General features: G+C 38.8%; 1 protein-coding gene across 2 annotated transcripts in view; it reads right to left on the bottom strand.

Annotated features, from left to right (window-relative positions):
- Window positions 1-27,396, bottom strand: part of RTCA (RNA 3'-terminal phosphate cyclase) — a 30,057-nt gene that overhangs the window by 1,660 nt on the left and 1,001 nt on the right. Inside the window, exons 3-10 of one of the 2 annotated variants that reach the window (XM_027972354.2) lie at window positions 26,077-26,220; window positions 21,338-21,461; window positions 18,297-18,355; window positions 15,471-15,612; window positions 14,990-15,114; window positions 14,005-14,063; window positions 4,433-4,527; window positions 2,067-2,171 (exon numbers count right to left, since the gene is read on the bottom strand). In XM_027972354.2, coding sequence (XP_027828155.1) covers window positions 2,067-2,171; window positions 4,433-4,527; window positions 14,005-14,063; window positions 14,990-15,114; window positions 15,471-15,612; window positions 18,297-18,355; window positions 21,338-21,461; window positions 26,077-26,220 — 853 coding nt within the window. Of the gene's footprint in view, window positions 1-2,066; window positions 2,172-4,432; window positions 4,528-14,004; window positions 14,064-14,989; window positions 15,115-15,470; window positions 15,613-18,296; window positions 18,356-21,337; window positions 21,462-26,076; window positions 26,236-27,396 lie in introns of both variants that reach the window. The other variant, XM_027972364.3, reaches the window with a different exon arrangement.

The following is a 27,396-nucleotide window of genomic DNA, read 5'->3' as shown; positions in this document are numbered from 1 at the left end:
AATTATCTTTTGAATCAAATATAATTTGCTTTGCCTCCTATTGGGCCTTTTCCCACAATTTAATCAAAATCTACCTATTCTGTCTAATAACAAAAAAAGTACATATTAAGAATCATACAAATAAAATGTGAAGAGTAGGGTAACAGCGGTTTTGTGCTTGGTACACCTCTGTTATGTTTCATTTCTTATTACTACATACATTATTTTTGTAACCTTTTAAAATGCTTAAGGTCAACATGTTCCTTCATAAAATTCTGAGTTATAAATTTTATATTATTTTATAAAATTATATTATAAAGACTATAGCAAAATAGAAATATGTAAAACACATCACTGAGAAAGGAATGAAATGATGCTGTATGTGTTAGCTGTTAAAAAAAAGAACAGAGAAACAATTTTAAAAAGAGGAAAATACCTAAATGTCAACAGTGGTCTTACTGGCAAAGGGGAGTTAGAGACAGGATTCTTCCTCTATTTTCTAAACTTTCTATAAAGAAGTTAGTTTCAGATGAAATACACATGTCATTTAAGAATCCTGTTAAACAAGGAATAAATATGAGATTATTCATGTTAAGTTCTTTTTCACTAAAAATTATACATCTAGGGAATTCCCTGGCAGTCCAGTGGTTAGGACTTGGCGCTTTCACTGCTAAAAGACCAGGCTAGATGCCTGGTCAGGGAACTAAGATTCTGCAAACCACACTGTATGGCCAAAGTTGAAAATACATTAACCTATATATACAGCTACTCTTCCGAAGTTGAAAGGACTGGTAAAATGTTAGAATTTCAGCAAATATTCTATTCTACCAAAATAAAATCACAAGGAAATAAAATATATAAAATTTTTATATAATAATTTAAGTTTCAGTTCAGTTCAGTTGCTCAGTCATGTCCGACTCTTTGCAACCCCATGAATCGCAGCATGCCAGGCCTCCCTGTCCATCACCATCTCCGGGAGTTCACTCAGACTCACGTCCATCGAGTCCGTGATGCCATCCAGCCATCTCATCCTCTGTCGTCCCCTTCTCCTCCTGCCCCCAATCCCTCCCAGCATCAAAGTCTTTCCCAATGAGTCAACTCTTCGCATGAGGTGGCCAGAGTACTGGAGCTTCAGCTTTAGCATCATTCCTTCCAAAAAAATCCCAGGGCTGATCTCCTTCAGAATGGACTGGTTGGATCTCCTTGTAGTCCAAGGGACTCTCAAGAGTCTTCTCCAACATCACAGTTCAAAAGCATCAATTCTTCAGCACTCAGCCTTCTTCACAGTCCAACTCTCACATCCATACACGACTACTGGAAAACTATAGCCTTGACTAGACAGACCTTAGTTGGCAAACCAGAGCTTTGACTAAATGGACCTTTGTTGGCAAAGTAATGTCTCTGCTTTTGAATATGCTGTCTAGGTTGGTCATAACTTTTCTTTCAAGGAGCAAGTGTCTTTTAATTTCATGGCTGCAGTCACCATCTGCAGTGATTTTGGAGCCCCCAAAAATAAAGTCTGACACTGTTTGCACCGTTTCCCCATCTATTTCCCATGAAGTGATGGGACTGGATGCCATGATCTTCGTTTTCTGAATGTTGAGCTTTAAGCCAACTTTTTCACTCTCCTCTTTCACTTTCATCAAGAGGCTTTTTAGCTCCTCTTCACTTTCTGCCATCAGGGTGGTGTCATCTGCATATCTGAGGTGATTGATATTTCTCTCCCTTGTGATTTGATCTTATAGTTCCCATTAAAATGCCTTCACTTACTGTAAGGCAGTACCTACCACATATGGGCTTTAATGGATGCTCTCCCGGGTTTGCTCAAAGTTCAGTCCTGCCCCTAAGAAACTATCTGGTCTTCAGCAATTAATTTAATCCCTCTGCCTCACATGACTCATAAATAAAATGAGATTAATAATAAATAGCCACCCACAACGGTCATGCAGAGTAAGATGATTCAGCTTCACTGCTGAGTGAGTTCAGTATCTGCAATTACAATTACTACTGAAGTTTTCTGTTTATTAAAATTTGACTCCAAATTGTCCATAATAAAGATCAATCACTCTTTCTGATGGAATACTCACCTTTGCTAGTTGCTCAGCAAAATGTATAGCTGTTTGGGTGTGGAGTGTAACTGGTCCTGTTTTTATTCTGGAAATTCCACTGGCTAACGCCATAAAAATGATCAGCTATTAAAAAAGAAAAACACAAAGAAGGAAACTCTCACACATTTACTTATACTTAGAGTTAAAATCTACTGCTTTCTGTATGAAAAAAATACTAGATATCAAAATAGCTAAAAAAGTTTATTTTTTAATTAGAGGATAACTGCTTTACAATAGTGTTCGTTTCTGCCATGCATCAACATGAATCGGCCATACATATACACACATCCTCTTTCTTGAACCTCCCTCCCACCTCCCACCCAATCCCACCCCTCTAGGCTGTCACACAGCATGAGGTTTGAGCTCCCTGAGTCGCACAGCAAACTCCCCCTGGCTATTCATTTTACAAATGGCAAAGTATGTTTCAATGCTACTCTCCCAATTCATCCCACCATCTCCTTCCCAACTGTGTCTGTAAATCTGTTCTGTGTCTCCACTGCTGCCCTGCATTTAAATAGGTTCATCAGTACCAGCCTTCTAGATTCCATATATATGCATTAATATACAATATTTGTTTTTCTCTTTCTGACTTACTTCACCCTATAACAGGCTCCAGGTTCATCCTCATTAGAACAGACTCAAATGCATTCCTTTTCCTGGCTGAGTAATAGTTCAGTGTGTGTGGTGTGTGTGTATGTGTGTGTGTGTGTGTATGTACACACACCACACTTTGTTTATCCATTCATCTGTCGATGAATATCTATGTTGCTTCCATGTCCTAGCTACTGTAAATAGTGCTGCCATGAACACTGAGGTATATGCGTCTTTTTCAACTATGGTTTTCTCAGATGGTAAAGCATCTGCCCGCAAAGTGGGAGACCCAAGTTCAATCCCTGGGTCGGTAAGATCCCGTGGAGAAGGAAATGGCAACCCACTCCAGTACTCTTGCCTGGAAAATTCCATGGACTGAGGAGCCTGACAGGCTACAGTCCATGGGGTCGCAAAGAGTCGGACACGACTGAGCGACTTCACTTTCACTTTCTTTCAGGGTATATGCCCAGTAGTGGGATTGCTGGGTCATACATGGCTCTAAGTGATAAAGAACCTGCCTGATAATGCAGGAGACATAAGAGGCCTAGGTTCGATCCCTGAGTCGAGGAGACCCCTTGGAGGAGGACACAGCAACCCATTCCAGTATCTTTGCCTGGAGAATCCCACAGACAGAGGAGCTGGAGGGGTCTACAGTCCATAGGGTCACACAGAGTTGGACATGAGTGAAGTGACTTAGCACACATGCACATTACCACTTCATGCTATAACTCTTTATTCCTAGTTTAAAAAAGAATTTCCATTTCTTTAGGTTTACAAATATCCTAAGATGATAGAAAACCTGTGTCACCAAAAGTCTGTGGAATAGCACAAAAATGCTTAGTAAGTTTATAAACTTAATGTTTAAGAATACAGAGTTGAAAATTAATACATTTTATCAGACCACTTGTCCCTGCAAGCTAGTATATATAAACTGACAAGTTTCTTTAAAAGTTCTAAAATTACAACATTTTAACAGGTAAACAAATACACTAATACAGAATTACTAGACTGTAGAATAGTAAGAAGGAAGAGACTAGAAATAGGAAAACTGTCTTAAGAAAGCTGGTCAAAAAACCTTGAAGAATACTTTTCTAAGCAGAGACATCTGATTGTGATTAAGGGGAAAAATTGGTCGAAAGGAAAATCTATCAAGACAGTGGACCATAAAAAGACTGCACTTGGAATACTCATGAGCATTTCTTAATGTGAGTAGGTGTGTTGAGTTTGAGAGGTGTGACATATCCAAGTGGAGACGCTGACGGGCGTAAGGGGTATAATGGACATGGAGGTGAGGAGAAAGGTCTGGGCCAATGATATAAATTTAGAAGCTGTCATCAGCATACGGACGGTACTCGGGCCGTGAGACTGGGAAAAACAACCGAGAGACCAAGTACAGATCAACAAAAGAGGTGTGAGCTTAAGCACAAGGGCTCTCCAAAATTTAGAAGTCGAGAAGAGGCAAACAGCAATAATAGTAAACTAGCAAAGGGGCTAGAATATATGGCTAGCGATACAGAAAGGTAACAGTATTTCAGAAATCACATGAAGAAAGTATTTCAAGAACAAAGGAGTGCTCGGTGTGCCCAATGCTATAGCCAGGTTGAGTAAGATGAAAACTCAAATTTGTGGTATATAAATTCCAGAATAATACTTTAAAAATGGACTGAAAGTCAATGACTAAAATCTATATTCAATCTAACTGCCCAATATTCAAATCTAACAGGCCACGAGTTTTTATCCTGAAGTGGTACTACCTGGTCTTGCAGATACTCATCCACAGCACCACCATGTCTAAGATTTGCTAGCAGCATTTCAGCAGCTTCAATTCCAACCTTGTCTGCATTAACACCTACAACAGGCACAATATAAAAAAAAAATTAATTACTAAGAGGCAAAAAGTTTAACATATCCCAATTGGCACTGGCATAACATCTTTTGGGCCTCTGAACTCACCCATTGCAACTTTTAGGGTAAGATCTTCATGTACTGAATCTTCTGAGAGCTAAGCATATGCAAATACTTTATTAGATGGACCAGTGAGGGGGGTAGGGGAGGAGGACAGGCTTTGGCCCTGTTAAGAAGTACTAATTATAAAATCAATTTATATGACACTGTAATACTATAATACTCTATAATACTATGCCTTGATTTCAAAATTTTATTTATTTTATTTATTTATTTTTTTAATATTTATTTATTTGGTTGTGCTAGGTCTTAGTTGTGGCAGATGGGATCTTTGATCTTTGTTGGAATCTCCAGTTGCAGCATGTGGATCTAGTTCCCTGACCAAGGATCGAACCCAGGCCCCCTGCATTAGGAGCATGGAGTCTTAGCCACTGGACCACCAGGGAAGTCCCCGATTCCAAATTTTAAATTCACAATTCATATATATTACAATTAGTCTGCAGACAATTCTATTAGAATTAAAGGATTTTTTAAAAGTTCAGATAATTTTCACCTAAGGAAGAATAGATAAAGATTCTCAGGTTAAATAAACAAAGTTTTATTCTTTTAAGATTTGAACAAGTATTACCTTATTTGTTTCTTAGCAGCACTGACAGCTTGTAGGACCCTAGTTCCTTGACCAGGGATGGAACCCAGGCCCTGGAAGTTCTAACCACTGGACTGCCAGGGAATTCCCTGGTATTACCTTATTTTAAAAATAAGAATATTTGTTCCATTGTTCTACTTCCTGCTTCTCTACACATACCACAAATATTTGGTACAATGCTAAATACAAAATAAATCCATCAAATGTAGTGGAATGTCAGATGATTCCTTTTATTTACTTTAAACTAAAAGAAGCCTACGGGCTTCCCTGGTGGCTCAGTGGTAAAGAATCCACCTGCCAGTGCAGCAGACGTGGATTCGAACCCTGGGCTGGGCAGATCCCTTGGAGAAGGAAATGGCAACCCACTCCAGTATTTTTTCTTGGGAAATCTCATGAACAGAGGAGTTTGGTGGGCTACAGTCCATGGGGTCACAAAAGAGTCTTGACACAACTTAGCAACTAAGCAACAAGAATAAAATTAACCCTTGGCTGCAAATGAAAATGGCTTTTGAAAAGTGAGAATGTGGTTCATTTTTATTTTATATTTGGAAATTCACCTAACTATATACATGTTTTGATAAAACGTCCCAGAAAATAGAAATCAAATTTTAACCATTTTTTCCCTTACAGAAGTCATTATAACAATGTAATACATTAAACTACCTTTATAACATTAATCAATCATTTACATGACTGAATGAAATGGTTGGGAACATGTATGAATCTTGACTTTCTGGTAAACGACTCTGCCTCTTTCATATCTTCTTCTAGATGTAAATAGAGATGATAATACCTTAGTTGCAAAGTTAAAACCAGAGATAATATTTATAAAGCTTCTAATTTCAAGACTAGTTCATAATAAGCTGTTAGTAAGAATAGTTACTACTGATAACACACATGATACCATGTATGTACCATACTAAGTGACACAAACTGGTTCCTTAGCTAAGGAGGTACCAAAAAAATAGAGGTAAGTGCTAAGCTTATGGTACAAACTATATATCCAATGAGAGTTTAGAAAAAGAAATTATAGGTTCCAGAATAATTTGAGAATGTTTCGTGAAGCATGAAAGGACTTAAAGGACTTGAGTCCTTAAAGAACAGCTAAAATTTCCACGGAGAACGAAAACAAGGAAGCAATTCCTGGCTTTGTAGTATTAGAGAACAGTAGTTGCACTAAGGTTTCTCAAGGTTTCCCTGCCAAGTGGCAAACTATTTCTCAGAGCCATTCACATTCCTTCCTACCCAGCTGCCTTGACAGTGAATAATGGTATGAATGGACCTACAACTTTACCAGCTATTAGCAGCAGTCTATGTTAACTGAACAAAATGAAGTAAGTATGATAATTTTTTTTATTAGTACTGTGTTCTAAATAAAAGAGCAAAATCCTAATTTCTTTGGAAAACCTAAGGTTTTTCTGACAAATACTCTTCTGGCATTTTAGAGGTTTCTTAAAATGGCCTCAATTTTGACAGCTTATAACAAATTAAAAAGATAGTCAATGATTTGAGGTTTCTTCTAGCTTATTAAAAGGACAAAACTGAACAGAGAAAGCCAAAGGACTGATTACAGCATCAGAGACATGCTCTGAATTACTACATATACTGAAGGAGGAAAAGAAAGCGCTTACTATAAGCCAGCAGTGTCCATACACAAGAAACAAGATTGATAAGCCAGAGGTATAATTCATCGTAGCAGATTGCTTTGCCCCATAGTAAAGTACAGAACTGAAAGATGAGTGGTCAACAAATCACACAGATATTCAACAATGTGAAAACATATATTCTGTCCATATTACAATTAAATAAATGTGGGAACAATTCTTGTATGTAGATAATGGTCTGATCTCATTTTTCAGTTAAGGAAAGCAGAGTCACCAGGTAACATAACTGCAGACGTAGGAACAACTTAGGTTTTCTTGCTCTCAATTTCGTGCTCTGTTATAATACACTGCCTCTATCTAAAACTGCTAAGATTTAAAAAAAAACCAAAACTCTCAAATCTCACCTTTGCAACAGGATTAAAGAATGTTATAGCTGGAAGGATTTCAGAGATTCTTCAGACTAATTCTCTCACTCAATAGATATACTAAGATCAAAATAGTTTTAGTAACTGAGACAAGGACAAAAATATGATTCGTTACAACTTATTGTTTGTAATACATATGGTGATGTGGACAACCAGACAGTGTTGCTTCTGATTATAATGCTTAAACATCAAGAGTCTAGTAATTTTCTAGTTAATTTAAATCAGAAATAAAAAGAGATCTGGATACTGGGAGCCATGACATCCCCTTGAGACCCTTAATATATCGACTACCTACCAGGTGGCTCTGGAGAAGGAAATGGCAACCCACTCCAGTATTCTCACCTAGAGAATCCATGGACAGAGAAGCCTGGCAGTCTACAGTCCATGGGGTCGCAAGAGTCAGACACGACTCAGCAACTAAACCACCACCACCAGGTAGCTCAGTGGGTAAGGAACCCTTCTGCAGTACAGGATACGCAGGTTTGATCCCTGGGTTGGGAATACCCTCTGGAGGGGGTATGGAAACCCTCTCCAGTATTCTTGCCTAGAGAATCCCAGAGACATAGGAGCCTAGTGGGTTACAGTCCACAGGGTCACAAAGAGTGGACGTGACTGAAGCTACTGAGCAGACACACTAAGAGGGAAGACCCCAAGGTACCTCTGCATTTGCTAGTTACATCCCCTTTGACTTGAGTGCCTGATTGGAAACAAGGGCAGGCACCTGGAGGAGTTAGGCAACTTTAGCAAGTAAGCAACTCTATCTTCTAATCCCTCCCACCACTGTAAGTCTAAAAACAAGAACTGTGCGTTCTATATGCGTGTTGTCCAAAACTACCTCATATGACAAAGTTTGAAAATGTTGATGAAATATTAGGAAAGAAAATTTTTCTGGGCTGGCAGAAGAGTTAATTCCAAGTATTGCTGATAACAGAGCAACGATCCCTTTATGATATCAATGCAACATATCTAAAACTATCATCTACACTGGCAGACTAACTCTACCTCCCATATTCACAAAGCTGTAAATGTTTCCAGGAACACAAGCTAGAAATCAAGGTCATTTCACTGCCTCCCTCACCTTCCATATCCAGCTGATCACCCTCCTAAATACCCTTATATCAGTACTCATCTTTCTAGCCTCAGTCATTGCATTCCTGGGTGTAGGCCCTCATCATTTCTGATGTGAACTGATATATGTGAACTGATATATTGTCTTCCTGCCTCTACTATGTTTTTCCTCTCATCCGATACACAGCTCCTTACTTTCCAAAGACCTGGTCTTATATCCCTCCTTAAATTATGTTTTCAGGATGAAACCCAAACTCCTTAAGGCCTATAAAACTCTTCAAAATCTTGACCTCTCTAATCTCATCTCTGTTCCTCCCTGTCCCAGATCCTCCACTCACCACTTATGTCTGTAGTTGCCCAAACAACACGAGCCCTTTCCTTTGTCCTCTTCTTTAGCTCTCCCCAGCCTTTTGTTTTGGCCACTCCACATAGCATGAGCGATCTTCGTTCCCAACCAGGGATCAAACTCATAATTGAACTCATGCCCCCCACAGTGGAAGCACTGAGTCTTATCCACTGGACCACCAGGGAAGTCCCAGCTCTCACTTTTCTATCCGGCTAACTTCTACTTTTCCATAGAACCCACTGGAGGATCACTGAATAGCACAAGATAGATCTGGGATCAATCAGTCCCCAAAGAATTAGCTATTCTTCTCCTGTGTTCCTAGGTGCCCTGGAGATAGAACAATCACAGCACTGGTCTGTCTCCTCTGCCAAACTAAGCCAGGCAGCAGAATTGGTGGTTCTCACTTTGAATCCTTCATTTATAGTACCTAGCAGATCTTGACGGAGAAGGCAATGGCACCCCACTCCAGTACTCTTGCCTGGAAAATCCCATGGATGGAGAAGCCTGGTAGGCTGCAGTCCATGGGGTCGCTACAAGTCGGATACGACTGAGCGACTTCACTTTCACTTTTCACTTTCATGCATTGGAGAAGGAAATGGCAACCCACTCCAGTGTTCTTGCCTGGAGAATCCCAGGGACGGGGGAGCCTGGTGGGCTGCCGTCTATGGGGTCGCACAGAGTCAGACACGACTGAAGTGACTTAGCAGTAGCAGCAGCAGCAGCAGGTCTTGATACTCAAGGATAATACAAACTGAACTCACATTTCACTCAGTGCCTACCAAGCATGTTACAATTTCTGACATATGGGCTCTTAGTCTCTGTTTTATATTTTGCATTATCTTTGCCCTCTTAAGACTGTTAAAGATACGGCATATAATACCTCACCAACCATGCTGATTCCTCACTGCACCTAACAAGTAATGAATATACACTACATATACAGTTTTGATCACTATTTCTCAAATTTTATTGTACCTTAGAGAGCTTATTCAAACAGATTTTTGGGCCCCAAAGATTCTGAGATTCTGGTTTCATACAGATGAGGTGGGCCCCAGAACTAGTATTTCCAGCAAACTCCCAGATGATGCTCATATGCTACCTGTCCGCCAACCACACACTGAAGAGCACAGTTTTAAACAATTCGTTTTATGTCTGATCAACCGAATACGTTGATTTTACCTATTCTCTTACACTGGTTAAATGTGACACCCAATTACTGTCTAGATCTACCAACTGAGCAGATTAAAATTACCTGAATTTGTGTATTCAGCAGTAATAATGTAGTTAAATGGCATGAGTGTAAGCATCTTTTAAAGATGTTATCAAGTAGGAAGAAAGCAATCAACTACCACACAAATAGGGAGGAGTTCAACTATTAACAGAAGGAAATGGCAACCCACCCCGGTATTCCTGCCTGGGAAATCTGATGGACAGAGGAGCCTGGTGGGCTACAGTCCATGAGGTCGCAGAGTCAGACACGACTGAGCGACAGCACACACACACACACACACACACACACACACACACAATGACTGAGCGACAGAACACACACACACACACAATGGCAAAAGTAACTTTAAATACTAACAGATGCATACATGCATCTCCTCTCCCAAATATGCCAAACACTACAGAAATTTCCCTTTCACTAAAACATTCAGTATTTTGAAATCAACACTGTAATAACAGAGGCAGGGAAGAACCATTAGATCTTAAAGCCACTGGAGGAAGGTTGTATTGATACAGAATAATTAGATAGTCTCAAAGTATTATCCCAGAGTATTTATGAATTATAATACAAAGAGAAAGGGGGAAATTCCCTGGTGATCCAGGGGGTTAAGACTCCACGATTTCACTGTAGTGGCGAAACAATGAAAAGGAGGACGGGAGGAGGAAAGGGAGAAACCTTTGTAGCAGACAGACCTGGAGGACACCACCATAACAAGTGACCACAGTCCGCTTTACTGATAAAGGACAGACTGACATTATGCGCACCTTGATGTGATTTAATGACTCAGCTGTAAAGAAACTGCCTACAAGGCAGGAGACCCAGGAGACATGAGTTTGATCCCTGGGTTGGGAAGATCCCCAGGAGGAAGAAATGGCAACCCACTCTAGTATTCTTGCCTGGAAAATTCCATGGACAGAGGAGTCCATGGGGTCACAAAGAGTCTGACATGACTGAGCACTCACTTATTCACTGATGTGATAGAATAGAATATACACAAAATTCACCTGTGCAAGAGTCTTACTAAAAATGTTTACCCTGAATAAATCTAACCATGGGATAATCAGATAAATTCACATAATGGAAAATCCTATAAGAAATTAGTTTTCAAAATATAAATATCATGAAAGGGGAAAAAAAAAGGCAAAGAAACTATTCTGCAGTTAAAAAAGACACTAAACAGACATGATAACCAATGCTGTGTGTGCTCAAAAATAAGCAAAATAAAACATCTCAAATTGCTCTAAATATTTTGGAGGCAACTGGTTGCATCTAAATATAACAGACAGATTCTTTAGGTATAAAAATGATAATGTGGGATTTCCCTGGAGGTCCAGTGGTTAAGACTTTGCACTTCCAAAGCAAGGGGTGCAGGCTGAACCCCTGGCTCAGGAAACTCAGATTCCCACACGCAGCACAGCGCAGTCAAACAATTAAAAAAAGGGGGTATGTGTTGATGCAAGTATTATTCTTTGGATGAACACACTGCAGTATTTAGCGGGGATACTGGGTACCTGCAACCTTTCACAGACTTGGCTCAGAAATACACAACATGTAGCTAAATGTTCATAACCAGTGTATCTAGGAAAGCAGTATATGGACATTCACTAATCATTCAACTTTTCTCAGCAAGACTGAAAATTTTCCAAGTATAAAGTTGGAGGAAAGACTTAAAATTTAACTGACTCTAAAACAGAACCAGTTAACCATATCCAGAGTGCCTGAAAAACTATGGACAGGGGTTCAAGACATTGTACAGGAAGCAGGGATGAAGACCATCCACAAAGAAAAGAAATGCAAAAAGGCAAAATGGTTGTCCGAGGAGGCCTTACAAATAGCTGTGAAAAGAAGAGAAGTGAAAAGCAAAGGAGAAAAGGAAAGATATACCCACTTGAATGCAGAGTTCCAAACAATAGCAAGGAGAGATAAGAAAGCCTTTCACAGCAATCAAAGCAAAGAAATAGAAGAAAACAATAGAATGGGAAAGACTAGAGATATCTTCAAGAAAATTAGAGATACCAAGGGGACATTTCATGCAAAGATGGGCTCAATAAAGGACAGAAATGGTATGGACCTAACAGAAGCAGAAGATAAGAAGAAGAGGTTGCAAGAATACACAGAAGAACTATACAAAAAAGATCCTCATGACCCAGACAATCACAATGGTGTGATCACCAACCTAGAGCCAGACATCCTGGAATGCGAGGTCAAGTGGGCCTTAGAAAGCATCACTACGAACAAAGCTAGTGCAGGTGATGCAATTCCAGTTGAGCTGTTTCAAATCCTGAAAGACGATGCTGTGAAAGTGCTGCACTCAATATGCCAGCAAATCGGGAAAACTCAGCAGTGCCCACAGGACTGGAAAAGGTCAGTTTTCATTCCAATCTCAAAGAAAGGCAATGCCAAGGAATGTTCAAACTACCGCACAACTGCAGTCACCTCACATGCTAGTAAAGTAATGCTCAAAATTCTCTAAGCCAGGTTTCAGCAATACATGAACCGTGAACTTTCAGATGCTCAAGCTGGATTTAGAAAAGGCAGAGGAACCAGAGAGCAAATTGCCAACATCCGCTGGATCATCAAAAAAGCAAAAGAGTTCCAGAAAAATATTTACTTTGCCTTTATTGACTACGCCAAAGCCTTTGATTGTGTGGACCACAACAAACTGTGGAAAATTCTTCAAGAGATGGGAATACCACACCACCTGACCCGCCTCCTGAGAAACCTGTATGCAGGTCAGGAAGCAACAGTTAAAACTGGACATGCAACAACAGATGGTTCAAAAGTGGGAAAGGAGTCCATCAAGGCTATATATCGTCACCCTGCTTATTTAACTTATGTGCAGAGTACACCACGAGAAACGCTGGGCTGGAAGAAGCACAAGCTGGAATCAAGATTGCCCGGAGAAATATCAATAACCTCAGATATGCAGATGATACCACCCTTATGGCAGAAAGTGAAGAAGAACTAAAGAGCCTCTTGATGAAAGTGAAAGAGGAGAGTAAAAAAGTTGGCTTAAAACTTAACATTCAGAAAACTAAGAACATGGCATCTGCTCCCATCACTTCATGGCAAATAGATGAGGAAACAATGGAAACAGTGTCAGACTTTATTTTTTGGGGCTCCAAAATCACTGCAGATGGTGATTGCAGCCATGAAATTAAAAGACGCTTGCTCCTTGGAAGAAAAGTTATGACCAACCTAGACAGCATATTATGGCACCCCACTCCAGTACTCTTGCCTGGAGAATCCCATGGACGGAGGAGCCTGGTAGGCTGCAGTCCATGAGGTCGCTAAGAGTCGGACACGACTGAGCGACTGCACTTTCACTTTTCACTTTCATGCACTTGAGAAGGAAATGGCAACCCACTCCAGTGTTCTTGCCTGAAGAATCCCAGGGACAGAGAAGCCTGGTAGGAGGCCGTCTATGGGATCGCACAGAGTCGGACACGACTGAAGTGACTTAGTAGCAGCAGCAGCAGACAGCATATTAAAAAGCAGAGACATTACTTTGCCAACAAAGGTCCATCTAGTCAAGGTTATTGTTTTTCCAATAGTCATGTATGGATGTGAGAGTTGGACTATAAAGCTGAGCACCAAAGAATCGATGCTTTTGAACTTGGTGTTTGAGAAGACTCTTGAGAGTCCCTTGGACTGCAAGGAGATCTAACTAGTCCATCCTAAAAGAAATCAGTCCTCAGTGTTCACTGGAAGGACTGATGCTGAAGCTGAAACTCCAATAGTTTGGCCACCTGCTGTGAAGAATTGACTCATTTGAAAAGATCCTGACGCTGGGAAAGATTGAAGGCAGGAGGAGAAGGGGATGGCAGAGGATGAGATGGTTGGATGGCATCACCATCAATATTCATGAGTTTGAGTAAACTCAGGGAGTTGGTGATGGACAGGGAGGCCTGGCATGCTGCAGTCCATGCGGTCACAAAGAGTCAGACACAACTAAGCGACTGAACGGCACTGAATTGAACCATATCCTTTTAAACTTGTCATTCATCATTCTATAATATTCTAATCCTGACAGATAATTAAAGAATGATTAAAGAATTGTACACCAGAACTGGGAACAGTGTACCCTTCATTTATCTGTACCTCGTTTACCAAGCGATGATCCAGCAAACAGACAGCCAGTAGATGTCTCGGCAATAATGCTGTATAAGGGAAAAAACAGTATTACTATCTATGCTACAAATATTCCAATATTACATGCAAATACAACACAGGGGAACAGTGACTGTTAATTACACAGATTCAGATCTGGCTAGGAATTTGCAATAGCGAAATTCTTCATACAGAGAGCAACATGATTAGCATTCTCCATCTTCATCAAGGTATTAGTATCTTTCAGCACTTCTGACAAGAAGTCACACCAGATTCTGATTCACACACAGGTAAGGAATCGTCTTCCCAGAAATCATGTCATCAGCACTAAGTGAGACCATTTCAGAGGCATACTATACAGATAATCTTAAATGTAAACGTCTTTCTACAGAGATGTTTGGTTTTCTTTTATATCAATAGTTTTCAGAACAGTCTTATATGAAGAAAATGCATTTACTTTAAACTCCTTAATAGAAGCTATGAAAAAGAGTTTAAAATTTAAATATTCACAAAAGATAGTTTTGTTCTTCAAAAATATTAAAAGCATTTTTATAGCACTTAAATCAATAACTCCTAATGGGAAAATATACACTATTTCTTTTGTTAAGTAGACCTTTGCTGCATCTAATACTTACTTGTAAACTGAATTCACACTTGAGATACAGAAAAGCAACTGGTAATATTTCTCATAGGATAATCTGATAATCTTCAAAGGCTAACTTCTGATTAGCTTAAACACTTAAGCTCACTATATAAACAGAAAGGCTCTTATAGTGTAGTAAAAAGTAAACCATCCTCAGAAAAAAATTCAGAATAAAATTATCATAATTCATCATACTGTTGTTTTAGATAGGAATGCCCTTAAAAAATATGCCTTAAAACTACAAATCTAAAAATGACAAACATTTAATTAAAATAGGATAAGTTATTTCAGGGTGCCCTCAACCAACATCCAGGAAAAAGTATATTGTCTCACATTATTCCATTTCCATTGCCAAAAGCTTGGTCTTTAGGTTCCTGAACAGGCTGGATGTTAACATACAGATCCCTAATCTCCTTCCTGATGCATCTTACGGCTGCCGCCGCCATATCTTTTGCTACCTATTTTGGTAAGACAAAAAATAGAATAAATTAATAATTATTTTGACAGTTGCTTTCAAGCCTTCAAAGACACAGAATTAATAATTTTTCTGTGCATCATACAAAACTCAATTTTAAAGAGTAAAGTAAGCACAGAATTTTAAGAAAAACTTTTAATGAAAAGATTTATTTAAAAATTCTTTCAATAATTTCAAACTTTAGATTATATAACACTTATCAAGACAAACGCATACTTCTAAGATCATCTAGACAACTTTATTTTTTGATACCTTATTGTATTAAAAAAATTTTTTTGGAGTATAGTTGATTTGCAATGTTGTGTAACTTTATACAGTAAAGTGAATCAGACAACTTACTTTAAATGGCAAAACACCAGCAACAAAAGCTCTTCCATATATCTTAGTCACACAGCCACGGTCAGTTAAATTTATTGGGCTTAACTGTTTAACTGGCGACATTCGGACAATCACTTCACCACCTCCCTTTGGGTAGTAGCCCCTGTGAAAGGTATGATAAAATACATAAATTGACTGCATGACAAAAAAATAAAACTCAATATTTACAATAAAATAACATGTGAGTAATACCAACTATATAATTCATGTTTTACATTTCTAAGTAATGTTTTAGATTTGTGCTTTACCATATGGTAGACTCAGGGCTTGTTGTTGTTTAGTTGCTAAGTCATGTCCAATTCTTTGTGACCCCATGGACTGCAGCCCTCCAGGCTCCTTAGTCCATGGGATTTCCCAGGCAAGAAAGACTCAAGTTCCTGTAACTATTTAACCCATTATTGACCAGAGATATGTTAATCCATCTTTTGTTACCAGAACAGTACTGACCAGAAGCATATCAATTCATTTTAGAGAGTAATACAATTAACATCACTGTGTGAAGCTGTTAGAGCTTAAAATTGATGAAGGGTTCATTATACAACTTATGATGGTTGTTATCATCCACATTTTGCTCCATTAAGTTTTTGTTTCTACCCTATGAATATTATAAATGTAAAATTTTTGAAAATGACATTTCACAAAATTATGAGTGAAAAATTTTTTTGGTAAATTTTATGCAGATACTTTCTCTGATTGTCCACGTGACATATACACTAGTGTCTCAGAAAAGGATAGTTCCTCAGAATATAGCTCTGATTCAGACAATGTGAATACCAGATAAAAGCCAATAAATAATCTTAGTGATTCATTCTGATACAGAAAATGAAAATGAAACTCATGGTGCTAGAGAATGCTCCTTTGCTTCTGCAGAAGAGTGGATTGCAGACAACATTTCACAAAAACTGGAAGACTTAACAGGTGTGTCAGGTGTAACTACTGAATGTAATAGCCCACGAAATGTTAGTAAAATAACAAAATTAATTTCTATCCAGCCAACATAAAAATTGCCAGCCACAGGTGTTAGGTTTCTACAAATACCCCCTGGTCAATAATGAGCTAAAATTATTTATTTATTTTCTTTGCCACACATCAAGGCTTGAGGAGATCTTAGTTCCTCATCCAGGACTGAACCTGTGCCCTCAGCAGTTAAAGTGCAAAGTCCTAACCACCGGACTGCCAGAAAATTTCTTATTTAAATTTAATAAAATTTAAAACTCAGCTCCCCAGTCCAACTAGCCACCTTTCAGGTGCTCAACAGTCATATGTAGCAAATGATTATCATCCTGGACAGACAGGGACAATCCCCTTAGTGCAGGAAATTCTATCTGGGGACTTCTCTGGTGGCCCAGTGGCTAAGACTCCATGCCCTCAATGCAGGGGACTGGGGTCCAGTCCTTGGACGGGGAACTAGATCCCACATCCACACCTAAAAGATCTCACATCCCACAACTAGGACCCGGGACAGCTAAATGAAGGTTCTATTCAACCAGTGCTGTTTTAGAATAAAAGCTACTTAATGATAGCAGCTCGGTCTATTTTCTTCTTGCTATATTCCAGAGCCCTAAAACAATGTCTGGCACATTATAGGTGCTCAATAAATATATGATGAATATTTAGTAGCTGAACCATTAATAAAATTTTGCTGTTGCTGCTGCTACTGCTGCTAAGTCGCTTCAGTCATGTCTGACTGTGTGAAACTCCATAGACGGCAGCCCACCAGGCTCCCCCATCCCTGGGATTCTCCAGGCAAGAACACTGAAGTGGGCTCCCATTTCCTTCTCCAATGTGAAGTCGCTCAGTCGTGTCCGACTCTTAGCGACCCCATGGACTGCAGCCTACCAGGCTCCTCCATCCATGGGATTTTCCAGGCAAGAGTACTGGAGTGGGGTGCCATTGCCTTCTCCGAATAAAATTTTGACTCACGTTATTTACTATCTTTGTCTAGAAGATGCTAAGAACACACAGATAAGAATGACAATACTTCTATCCACAAAGAACTCCCCATCTGGTAAGATGGGGGCTTCACGTGTAACTAGAACACACGTCAGGCTGTGAAGAGGACTAAAACAGAGGTGCAATCATGAATTCCAACTGAGGCACAATCACTGACAATTCACACAAGAAACTACAAGTTTCATTTTAAGAGATACAGAATTTCCATGTTTTAGAAGGGGAAGAAAAACATGAACAAAGGTAGGGGAGTCTGAAGGTACAGAGTGCATTTAGGGAATGGCAGCAATCGTGTAGTTAGAATACATGGTATGCTGAAAGGAGGGGAGGGAGAATATAGCTAGAAAGGTAAATTGGAATAAGGCTGCAAAACACTTAAATGCCACACCAAGAAATGTGGCCTTGTTATTCTGCAGCAGAAGGCAAGCCTTATAAGAGAAATAAGCCTTATAAGAGAAATAACCTGAATGCCCAATGTGCCTCCTAGGAAAAGAATTCTGGCTGCACTGTGGAAGAGGATTCCTTTTAGGATCCTGCAGCACCCCACTCCAGTAGTCTGCACACAGTGAGCATTCAGTCTGTGCCGGACACAGATAACTCCACACTCAGTGCAGCCATTCCCTCAAAAAACATTCTGCCAAAACAAACATCAAACATAGTATGCATCTGCTTTCAAGTATCCACACCCCTGCTGTTTATTGTTTTAAGCCATAAATTATTATTTCCTACAAAAAATGTATTAAGAGGATGACAGAAAAGATAGTTCTCCAGGATCTAACTTTTCCACTATTTTCAGCACAAGTAGCAGGTCAAAGGGTTAAGAAATAAGCACCTTACCTCATTTTGATGTCACAATTAAATGTGAAACCAAATTTTTCAACAATTGGCTTGAAAACCTGAAAAATCAATTTATTTGTTACCTTAAGTATCAGTATTTGCTTATTCAACAAGTATATTTAGTAAACAAATGTGCTCTGTACTGAGGTGATAATGAGGCACAGTAGATAAACAGTGATATAAAAATGCGAAGGCTAATTCTATTTTTTAAATAAAATAACTGAGATGCAGCTAAAATTAAAAGTTTAACATTTAACTAATAAGGGCTGTGCAAGCCTATCTAATGAGAAAAAAAAAAAACACAAAAAAAACACCCTAGAACTCAGGATTCTTGATCCTTGCAGTTTTACTCCAGAAGCCATTTCCTAATCTTAATATAACATACCATAAGAAATCTGGGGTGCTGAAAAGCATTCCATTCTGTTTTCTCAATTTTTTTTATACAGTTGAAACTTCACTGCATATACAATGTTTTATCCTTTATTCCCTCATTTAACATTATAAATAAAAGCATCTCCCAACATCATAAAATATTCCTCCTAAAAAGGATTTGAATGATTACATGGCAATCCAGAATAATTTATCTAACCATTCTCCAAGTTTCCATTACTGTATAACTATGTATATTATATAACAATAATTATATAGCACCCTGCTCTAATATCTTTAACATTATCTTTTGCTGCATTTTATAATATTTAATTAGGGTCATTTCCTTGATGTGGAAAGGTGAATATAGATTAATTTTCACTATATATCCCATCAAACTGAATTTTAAGACTATAACATCTATTAAAGTGGAAAAAAAAATTAACTAAAAGCTGAGAATATCAAGTGCTGGAAAGGATGAAGAGCTAAAACTCCCCTACAGTGTTGGTGAAAACGCAAAACAATGCAGCCACCTTGGATGCCAAAACAATTTGGCAGTTTCTCATAAAGTCAGACATAAACTCACTGTTACAACAGAGCAAATCCTCTCTAGCTATTTACCCAAGAGAAACAAAAACTGATGTCTAGACAAGAAATCTGTATGTGTTCACAGTGACTTTATTCGTAACTGCAAAAAAATGAAAGTAGTCCAAACGTCCTTCAACTGATGAATAGATAAACAAACATCCATATAATAGAAGACTAGCTTTTACTGCCGATACAAGCAACATGGTTAACTCTCAGATATATTTTTTAATTTATTTTATTGAAGTAGAGCTGATTTACAATGCTGTGTTAATTCCTATTATACAGCAGTGATTCAATTATATGGATATATATATGCATTCTTTTTCATATTCTTTTCCACTATGGTGTATCACAGGATATTGGATACAGTTCCCTGCGCTATATAGTAAAACTTTGTTGTTTATCAACTCTACATACAATTAGTATCTGCTAATCCCAAGCTCCTAATCCATCCCTCCTCCACTCCCCTCCCCCTAAACAGAGCTATTATAACTGAAGAAAAAAGACTCAAAAGACTATAAATACAGTAATATTCCTTTATAAGACACTCTGAAAAAAGGCAGAACTATGAGACAACAGACCACTGATTGCCAGGGCCAGAGGGGGTGGGACTGACTAGAAAGAGGGATACGGGAATTTTTTACAGTAATTCTCTATCATCATTGTGGTGGCAGGTTCACAACCATACACCAGAAATCAAAGAAACTCACACTAAGGGTGAGTTCTAGTATAAATAACTACACCTTAATAAACCTACGGGAAAATGATGATACCACCTTTCCCTCCCACAAGTTATATAAGCATGCCAATATTGAATTTTACTTTCTAAAAATTCATAATCAAAATATGGTAGTTATTTTTTAAGAAATTTATTGTGGTAAGAACATTTAACCTGAGATCCTACTCTCTCAACACATTTTTAAGAGTACAACATAATACTGTTGACAAAACTTACAATGTGTACAACAGATCTCTAAAGTGTATTCATCTTACTTAACTGAAAATTTATCCACGTTGATTATTAACTCCCTCTTCCACTAGTAGCCATTCCATTCTTTGAGTCTATAACTTAACTTCTTGTGATATCTGGTATAAGTGGAATCATGTCAGGAACTGTCTTTATCTGACTGGCTCATTTCACACAGCACAACATCATCAAGGTTCCACTGTGCTGTCACACAATCTAGAATTTCTTTTTTAATGCTAGTCATCCATTGTACATATATGACACATTTTTTTTTATTTCTAATAATACTTTATTTAAAGGACAAGTAGTGGGCCAGACAGACAGACAGGGATAAAGCTATATACACGGATATATAAAAATAGTAAATGTATAGATAGAACATCTGTTGAAGAAAATTCAAAGAAATAAACTATTACCAGTGGCTATGACCTTCAGACACTATCTTACAGTGTGCATACACTACTTCTTTAAATAAATTTTTCTAATATTATGTTTTCTGTATGCCTCATTTTATATATTCTTTCATCTGTTGATGGACATTTAGGTTGTTTCCACATCTTGGCTTTTATGAATAGTGTTGCAATGAACATGGGAATGCTAATATCTCTTGGAGATCCTGATTTCAACTCTTTTGTATAATACCTAGTGGGACTGCTGGATTATACGGTAGTTTCCTTTTTAACATTTTGAGGAACCTCCATGCTGTTTTCCTGATGGCTGCACCATTTTGTATTCCCATCAACTGTGTGCAAAGGTTCCAATTTCTTCATATCCTCACCAATCCTGTCAAACATGGCCTTTATTCTTATTTTGAGTTTTTCTTCCAAATCATAATCCCTGTATTCAGAAAATAACTTATATGATAAGTAATATATGGTATATGCATTATAAATAATCCAATGTACATGAGGTTTTTAAAGAATTCACTATGAGCACTGTTCTAAGATATAAAACACAATCTAAAATAATTCATTTTCTCCCACAATAGAACCAGACTCCATTAAGAAATAAAAAGGTATGTATACAAAAACACTCAGGATGTATTTAAACAGAGAATGGAGTTTGAGAAGACTATATGAGATCCCCTTAGTTGGTCAGTAGCAACAAAAGCTCTTACCATGGCTGTGTAATCAATCTGCGGTGCCATTTCAGCATTAGTCCCACCTTTCAAACGGAGTTCTGATGGACAAGCAGCAAAGAGAACACAGGGCATTGAGACCTGCATCAAGAGGCATACACTCCTAAGGAGAAGGTAGAACAGGCTTAGCTGCGTTTTCATTTTGAAGTCTCAAGAAAGAGACGTTACTATATCACCATAAGCGGAAGCACAGACAACTGACATGCTGCTGCTGCTGCTGCTGCTCAGTCGCTTCAGTCGTGTCCGTGTCCGACTCTGTGCGACCCCATAGACGGCAGCCCACCAGGCTCCCCCGTCCCTGGGATTCTCCAGGCAAGAACACTGGAGTGGGTTGCCACTGCCTTCTCCAATGCACGAAAGTAAAAAGTGAAGTGAAGTCACTCAGTCGTGTCCGACTCTTCCCGCCCGACCCCATGGACTGCAGCCTACCAGGCTCCTCCGTCCATGGGATTTTCCAGGCAAGAGTACTGGAGTGGGGTGCCATTGCCTTCTTAACAACTGACATGCCCTCAACTTTAAAGTTAAAAAACACTCCCACTGACTGAATGATAACATCCTAAATTTTAAAGAAAGCTTGGTATTTCACAATAGAAGGAACTGGCCTTAAATAATAAGCAAATCTGGGTTTGAATCCAATACTAAATACATTAGCTATATGACCTTTGTTGTTGTTTAGTCGCTAAGTCATGTCCAACTCTTTTGCAACTCCATGGACTGTTAGCCCACCAGCTTCTTCTGTCCATGAGATTTCCCAGGCAAGAATACTGGAGCGGGTTGCCAGTTCCTTCTCCCAGGGATCTTTCCCTCCCAGGGACTGATCCTGCAGCTCCTGCATTGCAGGTGGATTCTTTACCACTGAGCCACCAGGGAAGCCCATTGTGTGATTGTAAGTTAAGTTCTTATACTTTTGTTTATATTACAAAGAAATTAAAAAGAATTAAAAATAACAGCATCTTTACAATGTTTTTATAAACGGATTCTTAAAAGTAACACTTTATGAAATTGCATTCAAAACTGTCAAGGTCTGCAAATATTCTAATGACTGTACCTGAGTCTCCACCATGCACAAGGCATCATTCCATATACTAAGATAGAGTTTCTACCATCATGGCATTTGTGGTAAGACAGAGTAGTATTTTACAAGAACTGATAGCCAAATATTTCACACTGAAAAAACTTCTCAGGAAGATTATCTTTGCTACAACTCAACTCTGTCTGGTTCTAGAAAGTGAAGTGAAAATTACTCCATCATGTCCAACTCTTTGGACTGTAGCCCATCAGACACTTCTGAAATTCTCCAGGCAAGAATACTAGAGTGGTTTGCCACTTCCTCCTCCAAGGGATCTTCCCAACCCAAGGATCAAACCCGGGTCTCCCACATAGTAGGCAGACTCTTTAACGACTGAGCCACCAGGGTAGCTACTGTTTGGTCCTTAAAGGGTCAAATAATGTGAGAAATCATAAGAAATAATTACAGAATATGTAGCATTTTATGAAATAAAATGGTCATATTTCCTAAAAGAGCTGTCATCTCCCTTTTTCAAAGTCAGGAGAAAACAATAATATTAATACACAGACTGTGTTTGAAAGGGAATACCAACACAGCCTCTACATACCAAAAGATAGCCTTTATTTAACTGTCCTATGGGAATGATACATGGGTACTGAATTATACAGTCTCTATCACTGACATTCTATTTTATTAAGTAAATACTTAACACTGTGTAATGTTAGGCACTGTTAAGAGAAACTGCATACAATATAATCCCTCTTTTTAGCAGTTAAGCTTAGGGGCAAGTGAAAAAGACTTGGAAATGTTCAGTTTACCATAAACCATAGGTTTACAACTGCTGAACTTCTGTTTATACCCTCTGAGAAACCCAATACAGTTAAAGTGTTTCTCTTCCACCCAATAAAATCAGAGTCTAAGAAGAGTAAAGAAAACCTTAATTTTAAAAAAGTATGGAATTGCAAGGGATTCCCAGGTAGCTCAGTGGTTTAAGGAATCTGCCTGCCAATGCAGAAGACACAGGTTTAATCTCTAAGTAGGGAAGATCCCCTGGAGGAGGAAATGGCAACCCACTCTAGTACTCTTGCCTGGAGCATCCCATGGACAGAGGAGTCTGGTGGTATATAGTCCACAGGTTCCCAAAGAGTTGGACACAATTGAGTGACTAAGCACATACACACAGGAACTGCAAAGACAAAGGTAGACATTTGAAAAAACAGAAAAACAGAGTACTATAATCACAATTAGGGGTGAAAAGGCTATAATTCACTTAAGTAAGATGTGTTTTGTTGCTAGGAATAAACTTGTTTTAGTCTATTGAATGGAACTGGATTTTCAACTTTAAGCTCATTTCTCATACATTCTAGTGGATTAGAAGCCAGAAAGTCTAGATTCTAATTCTAGTTCTGACCCTGACTCTATGACCTCTGGGTCTTCACTTTCTCATTCACAAAGTAAAGGCAGGGTTGGAATACATGGTTTCTATCTTCTTTCCTACAGATTCAAAATTCTATGATTATGTGTTCGATAATTTTTAGATAGTTGGCTAACTATAACTTTTCCCTCTTTTTGTACAAGAGAATGCCTGAAATAAGAAAGATACTTCAGTTCAGTTCAGTTCAGTTACTCAGTCGTGTCCAACTGGTTGTGACGCCACGGACTGCAGCACGCCAGGCCTCCCTGTCCATCACCAACTCCCAGAGTTTACCCAAACTCATGTCCATTAAGTCGGTGATGCCATCTAACCATTTCATTCTCTGTCATCCCCTTCTCTTCTTGCCTTCAATATTTCCCAGCATCAGGGTCTTTTCAAATAAGTCAGCTCTTCACATCAGGTGGCCAAACTATTGGAGTTTCAGCTTCAACATCAGTCCTTCCAATGAACACTCAGGACTGATTTCCTTTTGGATGGACTGGTTGGACCTCCTTGCAGTCCAAGGGACTCTCAAGTCTTCTCCAACACCACAGTTCAAAAGCATCAATTCTTCAGTACTCAGCTTTCTTTATAGTCCAACTCTCACATCCATACATGACCACTGGAAAAACCATAGCTTCGACTAGATGGACCTTCGTTAGCAAAGTAATGTCTCTGCTTTTTAATATGCTGTCTACTTTGGTCGTAACTTTCCTGCCAAGGAGTAAGTGTCTTTTAATTTCATGGCTGCAGTCACCATCTGCAGTGATTTTGGAGCTCCCCCAAAATAAGATACTTCAAAATGATTCAATCCCCATAAGAAAGTTATCATTTGGCAAACTTCACCTGAGGCCTACGAGAGGCCTTTTTCAACATAAATCTATTCATATCATAACTGAAATCTCAATTGTCACTGAATATTTCCTTAAGCTAAAAAAATCATAATCTATTGAAACAGTCATTTCTGAAACAAACTGGCATCACATTTACAACACTATTACTTATTTTATCAAATTTCCTAGTAAATGTATAAGATTTTGGTAAAAAGATGCTGTTTACAATAGCCATCAGCCAATAACATAGAAAACACAAAAACTGCTCTCCATGTTTTACCAATAAAAGGAGATATTTTTGGAAAGTAATAAAGGCTCAACTTAATTGTTAAATATCCATTTTTCAATGAGGATAAAAAGAAGATCATATACAAAAATTTCTACATATAGTTGCATAAGTCTCTATTAAAAGAGGACAAAAATACCTAGACTAAAAGTAAAATATGGTTAATAGTTAGCTGCAAGCCAAGAACTAAATAGACTACACCACAAAGACTACTTATCATTACAAAGCACAAAACTACAGTTGCTTTCAGATATTCATTTTCTAAATAATAAAAACTAAAGAAACAAATATGCTATACTATACATGAGAGAAGATGTATAGATGGGGAGTCAGTGACAGACTTTATTTTCTTGGGCTCTAAAATCACTGTGGATGGTGACTGCAGCCATAAAACTGAAAGTCACTTGCTCCTTGGAAGAAAAGCTATGACCAACCTAGACAGCATATTAAAAAGCAGAGACATCACTTTCCCAACAAAGGTCTGTATAGTCAAAGCTATGGTTTTTCCAGTAGTCATGTATGGATGTGAGAGTTGGACTACAAGGAAAGCTGGGCGCCGAAGAATTGATACTTTTGAACTGTGATGTTGGAGAAGACTCTTTAGAATCCCTTTGGACAGCAAGGAGATCAAACCAGTCAATACTAAAGGAGATCAGTCCTGAATATTCATTGGAAGGACTAATGCTAAAGTTGAAGCTCCAATATTTTGGCCACTTGATGTGAAGAACTGACTCACTGGAAAAGCCCTGATGCTGGAAAAGACTGAAGGCAGGAGGAGGGGCTGATAGAGGATGAGACGGTTGGATGGCATCACCAATCTGATGGACATTTGCTTCAGTAAACTCCAGGAACTGGTGATGAACAGGGAAGCCTGGGGTGCTGCAGTCCATGGGGTTGCAAAGCATCAGACACGACTGAGCGACTGAACTGATACATGAGAAAAAATTCTAGATAGGTACAGTAATAACTATAGTAACAGCTACAATTAATAAGCCATTAGGTATTTAAAACTTTACAGAGGATCTGTAACTCTGAAATGTTTTATGTCCATTTTAAAAGTGAGAAAACCAAGCTTCAAAGAGGTTAAGCAACTTGTCCAGGAAGTGGTAGTACCTATATCTGCATCCAGGTCTAATTCAAAAACACATAGTCAAATGGAATGTAGGTGACACATACCCCGCTGTCTTGGTATCTGCTGTGTGGACTCCACCTTTGATCTTCTCTGGTGTAAACGTTATTTCTGTTGAGCCGATTTCTGCCCCCTCCAGTTGCCCATCACACAAATCTCGAATCATTTCCAGTCCAGATAAATGTTGAGGCCTTCAGGTCATAATACTGCATCAAAACGTGTGCATTCAGACTGCCTATATCCCCACACTTTATGACACATTTATAAAACTGCAATGGCAAGAGAATAGCAAGGTCTAACCACAGGAAGTGCCAGAGTGTCCTTCTGGTGTTTTAGGCACCTGGACTGCCTGCCGGTAGGTATCTTTATAAAGGGTTCCTTCCACATGTTACTTTAACTATAAACACATATGCTGATAATATTGTTGCAAATTAGAAGCATGCAAAAGAGTAAAACTAATAAAACCACCCAAGTGCCATCAGTCTCACTTGCACTTCACTGAGTAATCTATGTACCTGTTATGGGCTGAACTGTGTTCCTCTAAATTTCATATGCTGAAGTACCTCACAATGTGACTGTATTTGGAAATAGGGCCTTTAAAGAGGCGATTAAATTAAAAGAGGCAGTCAGAGTGAGCCCCAGCCCATTCTCACTGGTGTCCTTACAAAAAGAGAAGATTAAGACACACCAGCAGGGAATATGTACAGAGGCAGGAGTACAGGAAAGAGGCCGAAAGAGGCTGATTATGTTCAAGTCAAGGAGAGAGGCCTGGAACAGAATCTTCCCTTAAGCCCCTCAGAGAAAACCAACCCTACCAGCACCTTCATCTTGGACTTCCAGCCTCCAAAACTGCAAAAATCAATTTTTGGTTGTTCAGGCCACACAGTCTGTGGAATTTTGTTATTGCAGCCCTAGGAAACTAATTAAGTACCTAACACAGCCTTAATGAATTAATTTCCCTATTGATGAAATGGGTTACTGCAAACTACTGCCATGACAAAGAGAACTACTGTTCACACATATCAGTAACCGCCTTTTAATAATTTCAACATGGAGTCTGAATAAAAAACTAAGAGACAGCTGATCCATTAGAATGAAATATATACAAAGTACAAGTACAAAGGAATTAGTTTGGCTTAAACTAGTGGTATGCCTAGCTTCCAGATGACAGATGAAACACAGTCAACTGTCAACATTTTCCCCTCTTCACAACGGATAATCCTGGTCCTATCCACAGCTTCCTAGAGGTCTGAATGAAAGCCGGAATGACGGCATCTCAGGCTCTTTATGAGACTAAAACGTGTGAACGCAGAAAAAGGCCCGGTTTAAAACAGTGAATTTTTGTTTGGCCCCAGAGGCTGTTCTGC

This window comes from Ovis aries, chromosome 1, assembly GCF_016772045.2.
Source record: "Ovis aries strain OAR_USU_Benz2616 breed Rambouillet chromosome 1, ARS-UI_Ramb_v3.0, whole genome shotgun sequence".
Taxonomy (NCBI): domain Eukaryota; kingdom Metazoa; phylum Chordata; class Mammalia; order Artiodactyla; family Bovidae; genus Ovis; species Ovis aries.
Note: the sequence above shows the minus strand (reverse complement) of the source record. Positions and strands in the feature narration are given on the sequence as shown.